Source organism: Anabrus simplex, chromosome 6 (assembly GCF_040414725.1).
Source record: "Anabrus simplex isolate iqAnaSimp1 chromosome 6, ASM4041472v1, whole genome shotgun sequence".
Lineage (NCBI taxonomy): Eukaryota > Metazoa > Arthropoda > Insecta > Orthoptera > Tettigoniidae > Anabrus > Anabrus simplex.
The window spans coordinates 226,178,502-226,195,285 of NC_090270.1; the positions used below are offsets into that span (position 1 = coordinate 226,178,502).

The 16,784-nt window shown below is 38.9% G+C and overlaps 1 protein-coding gene across 1 annotated transcript in view; it reads left to right on the plus strand.

Annotated features, from left to right (window-relative positions):
- Esp (Epidermal stripes and patches) overlaps window positions 1-16,784 on the plus strand; it is a 189,142-nt gene that overhangs the window by 100,525 nt on the left and 71,833 nt on the right. Inside the window, exon 4 of the mRNA XM_067150254.2 lies at window positions 15,076-15,326. Coding sequence (XP_067006355.2) covers window positions 15,076-15,326 — 251 coding nt within the window. The remainder of the gene's footprint in view (window positions 1-15,075; window positions 15,327-16,784) is intronic.

The window sequence follows — 16,784 nt, forward strand, 5'->3', positions numbered from 1 at the left end:
CAGCCCACCCGCTATATCCCACAATCCCGGGTACTTCTTGTTGTCTGTGCATTTTTGTCCCCCCCCCCTCCAATTATAATTCCCACTCGCTGCTACTGAATTTATTATTATTATTATTATTATTATTATTATTATTATTATTATTATTATTATTATTATTATTATTATTATTATTATTATTATTATTATTATTATTATTATTATTATTATTATTATTATTATTATTATTATTATTATTATTATTCTTTCCAATGAGGCCTGCTAAGGACCACGTGCCAATTTCAATTCAGTTCTTCATAGTGTGTTGTTTTCTCTTCCGCTCCTTCCAATATTCTTTCATCCTTTCACTATGCTGTTTCCTTCTGTCCTCAGACCACTTTGCACCAGGCTTCTTGTTCAATCTTCCTTGGAATCCTTCCATACTTACTACCCTCTTTCTAAAAATATCTCTGTCCATAGTTTCTTCTTCTCTTATATTATTTCTTTCTAAATCTTTTCTTACTTCTTGAATCCAGCTAGTTGTTGCCTTTTTGTCCCAAAGGTACTTGAAAATCCTTTTTGTTAATCTGGAATCATCCATTCTGTAAATACAGTATGTCCAAAAAATTGCAATCTCCTTTCTCTTATGGTTTCTGTTATGTTTTCTATGTTCCTGTATATTTCATCATTAGATCATCATTAGATCTTAATTTCCATACTTCTGTTGTTTTCACAGGACCTAAGATTTTTCTCCGGATTCTCCTTTCTAGTACCTCAATCTATAGTTTAGTACCAGGCATTCACTTGTATATAAGCATTCCGGTTTCACCACTGTAGTGTAGTGCCTTATTTTTTATTTTTAGATAGACACTTTTTGTTATAAAAATTCTTTGTGATGCCATATGCTCTTTCCATCGTGTATACCCTTTCTTCTACTGCAGATTTATCCAAACCATTTTCTTGAATTATTTCTCCCAGATATTTCAATTTCGTTACTCTTTCTACTGGACCAATATCTGTTGCCAAAAATTTTGGAGCATTCTTGATGTTTGTAATAAATATTGTTTTTTCTACGGAGATTCTCAAACCTGTCTTGTTGGCTATTTCTTCCAAGAGATTGATTTGTGTTGTTGCACTTGTTAGGTTTTCTGACAATATAGCAAATTCGTCTGCAAACGCTAGGCAATTTATTTCAATGCCTTTTTCTCCCCAAAGTTACTGGCACAACGTTATGCTCTTTAATTTTTACGTTCCAAATTCTTACAATTTTCTCTAGAACACAGTTGAATAGAAGGGGTGACAGACCATCACCTTGCCGTACCCCTGTATTTATCTTAATAGGTTTGGATATCTCACCCATAAATTTCACCTTTGAAATTGTGTCAGTAAGGGTTTCACGTATTAGGTTTGCCTATTTAGTTTTCACTCCAAATTTGCGAATTGTTTTATCTATGGTTTCTCTATCAACCGAGTCAAAGGCCTTTTTAAAATCTACAAAAGTCACAACAATGTCTTTTAAATTCAATATCCTATGGCGAATTATGGATTTTAAGTTAAATATTTGTTCTGAACCAGATCTACCTTTTCGAAATCCAACTTGATACTCACCCAGTTGCTTGTCAAGTGATGTTTCTACTCTATTCAGCAATATTTTTGAGAATACCTTGTATACAATTTGCAGAAGAGAGATGCCTCTATGGTTATCAACTTTTTGTTTGTCCCCTTTTTTATGTAATGGGTGTATTAGAGCCACTTTCCATTCTTCTGGAATCCTCTCTGTTCTCCAAATATCTTCAAAGATTAACTGCAGCTCTTCAATGATTTTTGACTGAGACAATTTCACAAGTTCAGCTGTTATAGAGTCTCTTCCACTAGCTTTATTATTTTTCAGATTGTTAATTACTTCTTTAATTTATTCAGCAGTGGGTGGTATATCTTCTTCCAGATTTTCAGTTGTTTGAGAGAATTCCAACTTATGGTCAGGTTCAGGGCAGTTTAAAAGTTGATCAAAGTGCTTCACAAGTATTTCACAATTCTCAGCATTGCTTAGGCCAAGTCTACCATTTTCATTTTTGAAGCATAAGCTAGGTGCTTGATACCCGTTTAACTGGCTCTTAAAAGTCTGGTAGAATTTTCAAGAGTTATTTTTAACAAAACTGTCTTGCAGGTCAATAAGTTGTGATTTTTTGAAAGTTCTTTTAAGTCCCCTTATTATTCTAGCAGTGTCCTTCCTTTGCTGTTTGAATTGGTCATAGTGCTCAGTCTTTTCAGAGGATTTAAACTTTTTCCATTGTTTTATTCTCTCTTGTAATTCATCTTCACATATTTGATTCCACCAAGGTTTCCTTTTAGGTTTGACTAGCCCAAATGTTTTCTGGGCTGCATTGGTTATTTCTTTAGATAAATCATGCCACTTCCCATGATGAGATACTTTTATTTCTTCCTGAAATGTTTCCAATGTTTCTTTTGTAATTTGAAGTCTGTTTGTGTTATATTTGTTCACTCTTTCCCTTCTTCTGTGATTTCTGTTGGGTAAGAATTTTAGTTTGATTTTAGACAAGCAGTGATCAGAATAAAATTCTCTGCTTCTTACTACCTTGACATTCATAATTTCTTTCATGTTTCCTATGGATCCAGTTGAAATTAACCTAGTATTGGATTTGGAGAAATCCATGTTTTAGCTTTCCTTGGCAATTTCTTGAAGAAAGTTGACACTAATTTCAGCTGAAAATTTTTACAGATGGTAATTAATCTCATTCCATTGATGTTTGTTCTTTGGTGTACGGCATATTCTCCCACTATTGGTCTATAAATTCTCTCTCTTCCTACTTGGGCATTGAAATCACCAAGTAATATCACCACATTTGATTTTGGAATTTTAGGTAATTCATCATCCAGGAGTGTCCAGAATTCCTCTACTTTATGTAGGTTCTTTTTTGCTGTCTTCATTTATTGGTGCATGACAGTTAATAAAAGTATATTTTTTATTTTTGCAGTTCATTGTTAAAAGAGATATCCGTTCTGAGCGGGATTTGAATTCAGTTACATTGTCTAATAATCTTTTATGGACATAAAAGGTTGTTCCCAAGAGTGGCATTCCTTTCATAATTTTAATCGCAGGTTTACCTTTAAAGATTCGATAATCCTTTGTTTCTGTCACATTCTCATCCAAAAATCTTGTCTCTTGTACTGCTAAGATTTGAATTTCGTTTCTATCTAGAAGTAGTTCTAATTCCTTCTGTTTACCAACCTTCAACAAAGAATTTACATTCAAAGTGCCTGCAAAAAACTTCTCTTTAAACTTAAGTCTGGGCGGATTCCAAGGATGCTCCGACTTATCCTTATTGTAGAGGCTGGGACTACCCAGAACCCTAGGTTCCGATGCATTGCATAACGCAATGGTGGATTTCTCTTCCGAGCTGCCACCTGGGGTAGTGCTTTCTTTCAGCGGCTTTTCCATTCTGCAGTTGAAATTGTATGTTTCAAGGGTAGGAATAACATTCCAAAGTAAGATCAGATTTTAGTCTGAAATGATTTGGCATTTCCTTATTCATACCTCTCCTGCATATCTACAGGAACTTCCCCTATCAGCCATTGGGACGCGCCGTGTCGGGGTTGAGGTCCTCCACCCCAGTGTCTTATGCAGGGTTACATTTAGCCCCTACTCAATTCAGAACCAAACCGCCACATAAGCTAACCAGGCATGGTATTATTTTTATTATTACGAGGGCTATTTTTTTTTCAAGGTCCGATTGGTCACGAAATGAAACAGCAGTACAAATTTGACACTTTTCTATTAGTAACACTTACTGATACATCACAGCTATTTTTCAACATAGTCGCCTCGCAGATTGAGACATTTGTCGTAGCGTGGTACCAACTTGTCAATGCCCTCTTGATAGAACGTCGCTGCCTGCGCCTGTAACCATCTTTGTACGCCGGTCTGCAGCACCTCGTCGGTGTCAAAATGCTGTCTTCCTAGCCAGCGTTTCATGTGAGCAAAGAGGTGAAAATCTGATGGAGCCAGGTCCGGACTGTCTGCTGGGTGATCGAAAACGTCCCACTGGAAACGCTGAAGGAGGTTCGTGGTGGCAGCTGCAGTGTGCGGCCGAGCATTGTCATGGAGGAGGACAATGCCTGATGACAACATCCCTCTCCGCTTATTCTGAATTGCCCGTCGTAGACGTTGAATAGTCGCACAGTATGCGGCTACAGTGATGGTGGAACCACGTTCCATGAATTCCACCAACAGAACTCCTTTCCGGTCCCAGAACACAGTAGCCATACACTTTCTGTTGGAGAATGTTTGCTTGAATTTCTTTGGCTTACTCGGGGAGTGCGAATGCATCCACTGTTTGGATTGCTCTTTTGTTTCTTCTGTTTCAAAATGAACCCATGTCTCGTCCCCTGTGACAATTTTGTTAAAAAAATCCGGTCCTTCATCATGGTAGCGCTGGAGAAACGCTAAAGCGGCGCCCATTCGCTGTGTTTTGTGACGGTCAGACAGCATCTTCGGAACCCATCTCGCACAAAGTTTGCGGTACTGAAGTGTCTCACTCACAATTGTGTAGAGAGCTGACCTGGAAATTTCAGGAAACGAAGCACTCAACACTGAAATTGTGAACCGACAATTTTCTCGAATTGCCTGATCCACACGCTGAACAAGATCATCGGTTGACACACGCTTCCTTCCCTGGCCGCCTGCATCATGGACGTCTGTATGCCCTGCTGTAAAGTTCCTGCACCATTGTCACACTTTGCTGTCGCTCATGCACGTTTCACCATACACACGACTTATTCGGCGATGAATTTCGGCTGCATTGCACCCCTCAGCCTGAAGAAATCGAATTACACCGCGCACTTCACACTTGGTGGGTGAAGCGATCGTTGTAGCCATGTTTACGAGAGCGCTGCACGTTCACTACTGACGGGACTGAGGTGAGGCGCATAACGGTCATTTCAGAGACGTTGCGCAACACATCTGCGCAGCGATTCATCATATATTCGCGGGCGTTTGACTGTCGCGACCGATCGGACCTTGAAAAAAAAATAGCCCTCGTATTATTATTAAGTGTTTAATTGGGTCAGTTTTATTGTTTTATTATAGGATGCTTGTTGCGTGTGTGAGTTGCATATGAACTGTGACTGTGACCACAGCTGCCGGTAGATTTATACTGTCGTCATATTAGGTATAATGTCAAAAACAGATCAGATGTAAGGCCCCTCAGGCGTTTGCTCTATTAACCAGTGCCTCGTCCCAGGTCTGACACCAGACTCATCAAAGTGGGATGTGTCAGACCCCACCCACTGATGCGGGGGTGTATGCAGGTGAACCTATCAGAAGCCCTTATAAGAGGCACAGTCTGACAACTGCATATGGGAGATAAATCTCCACAATGGAACTACTGCCTGCCCAGCAATTCTGAATGGAAAATTCCAAATTCCCATGGAGGAATTAGGGGTCTGACACATCCCACTCTGGTGAGTCTGGTGTCAGACCTGGGACGAGGTGCTGGTTAATAGAGCAAACGCCTGAGGGGCCTTATATCTGATCTGTTTTTGACATTTTTGACATGCGCTATTGGTGAAAAAATCTAATTCCTCCATGGGAATTTGCAATTTTCCATATTAGGTATAGTCATAACTCAGCTTGTTTCAATGTCTGTGTGCAAAATCGCTAACTGGTGTTCACAGATCCTTCGCAAGTGGTTGATGAAGGTGCAACTCGCAACCTAATCTTATATGATCCTTTATATCATGACAATGGAAAGTTTTTGCTTGGTCCAATAAGTTTCCAAAACTGTCTATACAGGTGGTCAGAAAGAAGGTTAAAAAAAAGTAAACTCGTGTTCTCATCCCAAGGTGGTGCAGCTCTTTTCAGGCACACCCCCATTGGAGCTGAGCTGCGTGTACCATTTCAACCACATACCAGCCCTCCTGCCATTCTTAAATTTCTGGCAGTACCGGGAATCGAATCCGAGCTCCCGAGGACAGCAGCTAATAACACTAACCGTTACTCTAAGAAGGTGGACAGAAAGAAGGTGAACCAAGTATATGAGCGTTTAAAGGGTTGCTCATGTTGATAAATAATTAGAAAGAAATAATTTAATATCCTGCACCATTGTCATTTTATTAGGCACTAAAATTAGCCAATCAGATCACTTCACAGGTCAATTCAAATGGGATTTGTGAGGTGGTGTTGTTAAATCTGCATGTGGCCTAAGACCAGCTTGAGAGGAGCACCAATCAGAAAAAAAAGAAACTTTGCTAGGAGAGAGATTTGAACATAGACCTCCGAGGTGACAGTGACACCAGCTGAAATCCACAGTGTGTTAGTGTTTGTCACTGATTTCTTGTCTTGGCTCTCAAGCTGGTCTTAAGCCACAAGCAGATTTAGCAACACCACCTTGCAAAGCCCATTTGAATTCACCCGCAGAGCGATCTGATTGGCTAACTTTAGCAGATGACAAAATGGCAACGGCTCCTGATATCAAATTATTTCTTTCAAATTATTCATAAGTATGCCAAACCCCCTAATGCTCACATAACTGGTTCATGTTATTTCCGACCATCCTGTATTTACAACAATATTATAATATTGTCTTGGATACTTTGTGGTAAGTCCCTTAATTCCACTGCTTCATTAATGAATGTAACAGCAGTAACTAGAGAAGGTATTTGTGATCAGGTGATGGGATAATTATGTTCTGGAGGGTCAGACTGAGTGGCTCAGACAGTGGAGACACTGCCTTTCTGATCTCAACTTGGCAGGTTTGATCCTGGCTCAGTCTGGAGGTATTTGAAAGTGCACAAATTTCTCAGCCTCATACTGGTAGATTTGTTCTGGGTGATTTCTGACAAAAGAGTAGTCTTACAAAAATGTTGTGAACTTTTGCTGGGAAGACTTGGGAGTAAGGAGATGAGCTGCTCACCTAAGCAATATGTAAATAAATATGAAACAAGTAAGTTTATTGAAGTGGTCAACCTATTCAATACAGTACATTCGTGTGAATGTATAATTAAGGAATGTATAATTAAGCATAATTAAGGAAACAAAAGTTGGTTCTGTCACTTCCTGTTTCAGCTGTCTTTCCCATATTAACTTATTCCCATTTGTTGGTGCTACTTTCTATTGTTAGAATTTACTTCCCAGTAAATATTTAGTAAATTGAGATCATATGCTACAAAAATGTTCTTTTCTGTGTCATTCCTCACATAGATGATTATTTATCAAACAATTCTGGATCTGCATCAGCATCCGCACTATCCTTGCCATGTTTGTACATCCCAAAAGCATCTAGTTTCCTATTATCTTTAGAGATAGGTCTTACACGTAGAATTGAAGCGGTTACTCGAAGAAGGGCCCAAATCACAATTTGTTTCAAAATTCACTATTTCCTTTTTTTCTTGCACATTGTCAGCAGGCGCATCTGGTGAGTGGAACAAGAGCCAAGCCATGTTCGTACTTGCTTGAGAAATCACACGTTAAAATACATGGTTGGTAGAAAGTGAGCCCAATTATTCCACTTGGGACTTTGTTATACTGTAACTCTGCTGGTTTAAGTATATAGAAGAAGGTCCCGAGAGTTTAACCCTCAAGTGGTCGCTATATGAGATTTTCTCTCACATTATTTTTCATTGTGAGTTTACTTCTCAGCGATGCAAGGGAGGTAAAGCATCCCCTCCTCTAGTCGGAACAAAGATTCTTATGAGTTCTGCCCCCTGTGTGAGAGGTTCTCTCATCGCATGCCTAGTGGCGTTGGTGTTATATTGAAGTCGAGAGGGAAAATTTCTCCTGTTGTAGGCGTTAGTATTTGATTTAAGTCATGGGCGTAACGTTCTCCATTAGCAAATGCTGATAAACGAGCCTTCAAAAATTGAGTCAAGGAAGAATGCTGGGAAATAAACGTTGTTACAAACTCCAGCTAACTCGAATGATAGAGAGAAGACCTATTGTACTTTTTCTTTGCTTTTGTATTGCGACTGTCAGAAAGTTCTACATTAATAACCATGTTATTGTTTTTATGCCCCAATAACTACTTTTTAACGGTTTCACAGATGCCGAGGTGCTGAAATTTTGTCCCCCAAGAGTTTTTTTATATGCCAGTGAAGCTATGGCTGACATATCTGAGCACCTTCAAATATCACCTGACTGAGCCAGCATCGAACCTGCCAACTAGGGCCCAGAGAGCCAGCGCCTTAACTGTCTGAGCCATTCAGCCCGGCACTCTTGTGAATATTACATACTTACATGTGACTGAACTAATAACTAATTTCCATTAAGGAGTAATTTGTTTCTGTAATATACGGATAATAATTTTTTAAATCTAAACTGTATAACGCAGTCTTTACGTCTCATTTCCGTAATTCGTTTCACTCCTATGCCCTGCAAAATTATAGAGGATATATTTATTTTAAATGAAGTTTAATGTGACAGAAAGTCTCATGACCACAAAGTACAAAGTTTTGTTTTCAATCAGTACCAGAGGGCACTTGAGTTCAGTGTTTTCTATCAAAGATTTAAGATCATTTCAGTTTGACATTTTGAAATCTGTCCCTTTACCTTCAAAATATTACAATATGAAGTTGAAGTTGGAATTTAAGAGGAAAAATTGGGGGAAATATTAATTTATAAGATGAAGAGTTAGGGATTGGTATAATGTATCAAGGAAAATGTTTGATAAATTTCCAAATTCTTTGACAACCATTAAGAAAAGGCTAAGTAAACAATTGATAGGGAATCTGCCACAAAGGCAACAGCCCTAAATGCATATCTTTGATTGATTGATTGATTGATTGATTGATTGATTGATTGATTGATTGATTGATTGATCGATCGATCGATCGATTGATTGATTGATTGATTGATTGATTGATTGATTGATTGATTGATTGATTGATTGATTGATTGATTGATTGATTGATTGATTGATTGATTGATTGATTGATTGATTGATTGAACACACCTGTTTTCACACTCCTCAACAATTACTTGAAAACCATCCCATAGGACTCTGTACACAAAGACTATCACCTATAATGGCAGCAAAGCTAAGAGATGTCATGAAGCTCTCAAAATATGTCACAAATAAGAAGATATTTTATTAAGGATTTGACATATTTGAAAAGTTGGATTGTGGAAAAAGTGCCCAATTTTGATTATTCAAATTGTGATATCTCCACTTTAAAAAGTGTTAGAAATATGAAGATAACCTAGTTCATTGGGCAAGTGCTATAATTCTAACTGTAGATATTAACTTTTGAATCAGTGTCTGTTAATGATATACTTTTTTTTTTTTACTTTCGTCTTTCCTGTAAAATTATAAAAAGATCAACGTGGGCCCTTCTTTGAGTAACCACTTCAATTTCATATTTCTCATTCTTACTTTTTGGTAGCTTACGAATTCTTCTTTCACCAGTATGAATACTGCCCCTCCTATGTTTTCTAACCTGTCTCTATGATAAGCACTTGAATCCTGTCATAAATTTCTGCATCCATAATATCACTTCTCAGTCATGATTCAATTTCGATTACTATATCTGGTAAATATATATCTATTAAATTGCTCAATTATATTCCTTTCTTTACCCGACTATTCAGCTGAAGGCCTTCGGTTCAGAGGGTCCCGGGTTCAATTCCCGTCCGGGTGATTAATTCTTGTGATTAATTATTCTGGCTTGGGAATTGGGTTCTTGTGTTTGTCCCAAAACTAACCTCTTCATAATCAGACAAAACACTACACTAACGACCACCAGAAAAATATGCAATAGTAAAATCCCTCCATATAGGTTTGGCATCTGGAAATGCATCCAGCCATAAATCAGGGCCAAATCCACATCTGCGACACAGTTCGCACCCATGACCCCAGCAGATAAGGGAAAAGCAGGAGAATATCAATAAGAAGAATTCTATTCCTTTCTTTATAGTACTTCTACAGTTTAACATTAACAATTTTATGTCATCTTTAATTTATTTCATGCTTCCTATACTGTCATCACCACCCCCTAGTCCATCCAGTTTCCCTGAGTGTACCTCCCTGTAACTCTTCTAAACAAAACCCCTAACTTATATGTACAGTACCATTACAATTCAAGTGAAGGACATCTGAACATAGATCCCTAGCCTATCTACTAATCTCACTCCCAATTTCCCACATACCCATTTCATAGTTTCATTTAAAACCCCAATCACCCTCCTGTCAGTATCCCTCCTAAGCAGTATCCCACTGATAACAATCTCTGCTTTCTCAAACTTCTTCCATGATGCCAAACAGATCCCATACAATCCCCAAATATGTTAGTACCTATTCCTGCTAGCCTTAAGTTGTTGGTACCATCATGGAAAATTACCACCTGAGCCGCACCCCCTCCGTTTTGGGGACAAGGAAGGTGGGACTATTGAAAGGAGACTTGGAGGGACTAATTACCTTCTTTTCCAAGAGGTCGTTAACACATTCTCTCAGAGCAGACAGTTTTGGGGGCGAACAACCGAATGGAGGCAACCTAACAGGGGTATCATCTTTCAGTTCGATGGAATAGGAGAAATTTTTAGCACAGTCCAAATCAGCAGTTAGAACATCAGAAAATTCTTCCAACAGATCGTTTAACATCAAGTTCTGGTTGTCAGTCAAATCACATGAGGCATTGGGAAGTTGAGATTTCAAAAGGGCGCATACGGTAGCACGGTGGAAAGGGGCTTCAAAAGGATAACTTACGCCTAATTTGAATCGAAAAGCAAAGGTACGAGTGATAAAATCAATAGAGAGACCAGTAGCCAGCATAAAATCGGTTCCTAAAATAACCGGGACAGATAGATCGGGAACAACATTAAATGCCCAATCCCACGAAAGATTATGAATTTTAATATGACATTTGATTCCACCCACGGGACATACCTGATGGCCATCAGCAGACATGAACTTTCCCAAGCTCTCGCAGGCTTGGAGATATTTTAAATCCATAGAAGACACAAGGAATTGGTTCACGAAGGAAACGCAGGAATCAGTGTCTAATAAGGCATACAGTAGACAAGGCAAGGCCCCAGATCCTTTTATTAACACCAACATCAGGCGCCAATGACGGACCAACACGCCGGCGTGCATTTAGTTTCCCTACCAAGAGTTGCATCGAGGACACACGTGCTGAGTGACACCAGCTAGACCACACTTCGAGGATTTCAGAGGAGGCTTAGACCGACAGTTCTTTGAAACATGCCCTAGTTTCCCACAATTCCAGCACTTCCTTTCTGCAGTACCGCTTACTAGAGGCAAGTTAGAAGGTTGAATGGCGTTTACACAGCGTCAAGGCGGAGATAAAACGCTGGACCTGCGATCAAGACTACCAAAGGGGTGAGACGGCGAAGGGCTCGTATCGGCCTCAGCTCGATTGAGTTAAGTGTTTCCATGATTGTACCAGAGAGGGCAGCTCCCTCGGTCATGAGCACGGAAGATCATTCTTTCAGCGCGACTGTTGTTTTATCTCTTTGGAGCGAATCTTTGCATTGTTATGTGCGTGGAATATAAACATAGATCCCATGCAGATTGGAGTGGTGTTTTTATGCCATAAATGGGTTTTTAATAGATTTTAACTTGACCCATACTACCATCCTTCTTTTTATTTTGATTATTGATATTACAGGTATGGTAATCCTTGTATTAATATTATTTCTACGGTTCTGTTTTGCCATTCGCCTCTTTTAATGATGGCCGATTGATATGCATCCTTCTGCTCTACAGCGAGAATGGGCTGTGTGTCTGTTGTTGACATGATGGTGATGTGTTCATAGCTGGGTTTCTGATTCATTTTATTTACGTGCGCTACATTGTAAAGTATTTTGCCATCGAATGAATATACGCCCTGCGTGTCGATGCAGAGATCCATTTGTGTCGTACGAAGTGCGTAAGCTGATGGGTTTATGCATGACTACTGGGTCCCTATTATTCTATTGCTAATTGTCTGTACCGTGCACGCTATCTCTGACATATGTGAGACCTTTGTTTGTGACCATGAGAGTCATACTATATGAGTTGGTGTTCAACTTATTAAATGGAGCAACTGCTCGTATTGTTTGCCTATACTGGCAATGTCTGAATGTTTGGGTGTGTGTTGGTGAGTGGAAGGAGAGAAAGGATGACGTATCTGTCAGCTCAATTTATATTTTTGACTTTGTTTCTGAGCCTCATGCTTGTTGCCGGTACAGTGATATTTATTTTGCTATGGTCTCCGTCATGGCCGTTTGCTTGCCCACGAGGCCGCCATGTTTGTTTTCTTATATTCAGGCTATGCACCTACCTGTGTTTCTCTTTGGGATTGAATATTGTTTCTTTGGTCCAGAGATGTTTCTCTCTGTGCTATGTTGTGATCTTTCACATTTTATTTTACCTTCTCTGGTTTTATTTCTTCTCCTTGCTGTGTGGGAACCTTGATCTGTGCTAACTGTTGAGACGATGTGGAAGTTAAATAGACGCGTATGTAAAGAATTTTATTAATCTCGCGGAAAGAATGATAGAGTTGATCTGTGTGGACTGTATTCACATTACTACATTATGTAGCGAGATTGCAATTGAGACGGTGAACCCATTGTATAAATAATTTAAGTTTGGTGTTTGAAAAGCTGTGCTCAGGCATTAATGTTAGGACTCCAATTGGATGAACTCTGCACATGTACGTATCCTTTCTTTTAATTGCTGGCTTCATTTCTTGTTTCCTTTTTGAATTTTATTATATCAATAAACCCTCATTTAAATTTAGTTTGAATTTTATTGCTAGTAGCCCTAGTCTCGTTCCTGTTCTGCATTGAAATTAGGGTCGTTTCCAGTTCAGGGCTGTGTCTTTGGCCTTTCCTAGTCACAGTCCATGCCTTGAATCTCCCAACATGTGTGTTTTATGGTGATGTTGATTGTCGGTAAGGGAGGGGTGCGGCTCACACCTTATCCTTACCCTCCTCCTTCCTTTCTATTTTCCTCAACATGTATATTATCCTAATTCCTGGATAACACTCCATCCTGGTTTCCTTTCCTCCACACACTTTTCCCACATGCCTAACAATTGAGTCATCATCCCCACCCACATCATCAAAACCCTCCTCTCCTGGTCTCTTTTAACTTCCCTGACACCTGCAGAACCTATTTCCTCCTCCCTTATCTCCCTCTCTCTATCCTGTTCCACATCCTCTTGCCGTGCCCTCCTCTGAAACACCTCCCTGATCTCCATCTTCCCTCTGCTGATCTACTCACAGTGTGACTCATACCAATTCCTCACCAATACCTATCCTACTCTCACTCCCTAAGGAAAACCCTTAGTCCTCATTTTCCTTCCCCTTAAAACATTAACCCACCTGTCTTCTACAATTTCTGCTATTCCTTCCCCTCCATCTTCCCTACCTATTGTATCCTGTACATTGATTGTTGGAGACCTACTTTCATATATTTCCTCCATTATAAGCCTAATTATCCCCCTCAAACTCAATATATCTTCCACCATCTATTTTACACCATCAACAAAGTAATTAAAACTGAAAGAACTCTTCTTTGTGAAACTTATAACTTACTTTTCATCCCATTTACCATCATACTGTTGCCTGCTGTCCATCTCACAAATTTATCCAGGCCTTTTGCAGTTGCTTACAACCCTGTAACTTATATTTATATTCCATGTGTTATAACTATCTGCAAAAATCCTTATCTGTGATTCCAGTTCCTTACTCATATCATTCATGTATGTATGTATGTATGTATGTATGTATGTATGTGTAAGAAAACACTGAAGTCCAATAACACTGCTTTGAGAGACACCCCTCTTAATTTCTGGATCAGATAATGCTTTACCTACTCCGATTTTCTCAATTCTATTGTTTAGTCCAATAGTCCTCATTTTCATCAATAATATTCCATGATCTATGCTGTCAAAGGTCTTGGATTTGTCCTTATGACCTCCTGAATCTGAAATTTCTGCTAGATCTCGTTGGAATCCTGTAAGTTGATCATCACAGGAATAACCTTTCCTAAACTTGAACTGCCTTCTGTCAAACCAGTTAGTAATTTCACAAATGTGTCTGATATAATCAGAAAGAATGCTTTCTCAGAGCTTACATGCAACACATGTCAAGCTGACTGGCCTGTAATTATCAGCTTTATGTTTATCACCATTCCTTTGTACATTGGTGCTATTAAAGCTGCTCTCTATTCATGTCATACAGCTCCTTCTTTCAGGCAGTACTCAAGTACTTCAAATATGGTACTATATCCCAATCCATTATCTTTAGTATATCCCCAGAACTCTTATCAGTTCCAGCTCCTTTCCTAGTTTCCAGCTTTTGTATCTTTTTATAAATATCTTTATTTTCCTTGGTAAAAAAAAACAGTACCTGTTTTGCTAGTATTAGTCACCTCCTTTATATACTACTGATTAAATCTTCTCCTTTCTGTAAATTGCTGTATATACACTCCCTTGGGTTACTGATCCTAAGCATATTCCCTCCAAAATGGCAGTCTTCAAACATGACGTTATCATGTAATAAAACTGTTCAGGTTAAAATTATGGAACTCTCTTCAGGGCCACAAAACTACGAAAGGTACCTTTGGTATAAGTGATGAATTCATTTTAAATAATAATAATACACTGGCAGAAAAAAAATATCCAGACACCATGAAATAAGGAATGTAGAATATGGAAATTTTGACAATATATTTGTCAAGGTAACATACATTATTTAATTGATTAAAGGTACAAGATTACAAGTTAATATCGGCATGAGAAAAGCCATTGCAAGTGTGCCATGCTGGTTCATTAAAAACCAGTGTAATCGCTTGACTGTTGAATGCAGGCCTGCAAATGTGCATGCATTGTGTTGTACAGGTGCCGGATGTCAGCTTATGGGATGGAGTGCAACAGGCATAGAAGTTGCACTTGGTCGGTCAATTCAGGGACGGTTGTTACATACAGCTCACCTCCACTGGGGGTGTCCCTGAAACAAGCTGCACCAAATGAGTTATCTTTACTTTTTATCTTATGACTCTTCTATGGGACTCTCTTACTTTAAGAAAAATGTGCATATAGTTAACTTCTATAACCCTTGAATGTGCTTTTTTTTTCCAGTCATGGAAGACGACAGCTTTGAGAGTATGACCACTAAGGAGTACCTCTCCGATGTATTTTCAAGAACGAAGGAGAAACTAGTGAAGGGTTGTTCGAAGAAGATGTTGAGGCGAAGAGTGCCGATACTCACCTGGTTACCTCGTTATAATTCCCATGATGCTCTGGGAGACCTTGTGGCTGGGATCACTGTCGGGCTGACAGTCATACCCCAGTCACTTGCTTATTCCAACGTAGCTGGTCTTCCTGCCCAGGTAGCTAGCATAGCACTTCTTCCAGCTCACATTATGTCAAGATATGTGTTACTTTTCATGTCTCCATATACGACTTGATTTGTGCTTGTTTGTTCCTTTCATTACCATCAGACACCTTTCCTCCTTCTGTATTCCTGGTCTTTTACCAGCTGTGTTCAACTGTATCTTCTCTTCAATCAATCAATCAATCAATCAATCAATCAATCAATCAATCAATCAATCAATCAATCAATCAATCAATCAATCAATCAATCAATCAATCAATCAATCAATCAACCAATCAATCAATCAATGCTGATCTGCATTAGGGCTGTCACCCAGGTAGCAGGGTTACCTTAAAAATGGCACTACCATTACTCTATTTTTAAAAAAAAGGGTGATCGTAGTGTTTGTTGCAACTATCATGGTATAACACTGCTATCTATAACAGGTAAAATTCTTGCTAGAATTTTGCTCAATTGCCTGCAGATTCTTTCCAAATGGTTCCTACCCAAGTTGCTGTGCGGTTTTTGAACCTTTGGAGGCATGACAGATATGATCTTCTGTGCAAGCCATATCCATGAAAAATGCAGAAAGCAATAGACTCCTTTATACCTAGTGTTCTACAACCTGGAAAAGACTTTCAACTCAGTCCCGAGACCAGCTATGTGGACAGCACTGAAACGCTTTGGCATCCACAGCATTTTGTAGACCTGGTCAAGGCTCTTCATGATAACCCATCTGGGCAAATCTTTCAACAAAATATTATTTTTCATCCATTTCCAATCACTCATGGATTGGAACAAGGATAGGTGCTTGCTCCAACAATCTTTGCTTTTTACCTACCTGCCATGCTATATGGAACATCTACAGACAAACAAGGTGTAAAGGTGAGATATTGCTTCAATGGGGGACTGTTCAGTAAAGCTAGACTTTACTTCCAAAAGCTCGCTAAGATTACCTCAGTTACGGAACTGTAATATGCAAATGATACTGCTGCACCTGCTCTCACATCTGAGGAGATGCAACAGTCAGTCAATTGTTTCAAGAGTACTTGTAATCATCAATCAGTCACCACTGATCTGCATTTAGGGCATTTGCCCAGGTGGCAGATTCCTTATCTGTTGTTTTCCTAGCTTTCCTTAAATGATTGCAAAAAAGTTGGAAATTTATTGAACATCTCCCTTGGTAAGATATTCCAATTCCTAACTCCCCTTCCTATAAACAAATATTTGCTCCAATTTGTCCTCTTGAATTCCAGCTTAATCTTCATATTGTGATCTTTCCTACTTTTAAAGACACCACTCAAACTTATTCGTCTACTGATGTCATTCCATGCCATCTCTCCACTGACAACTCGGAACATATTGCTTACTTTACATAACAACAATAAGTTATTATTTTATCCATCTGATCAATACATTAAACACAATCAATTAGGATCTTGTCCTTGTTAAATTATTAGTTGACATGTTATTT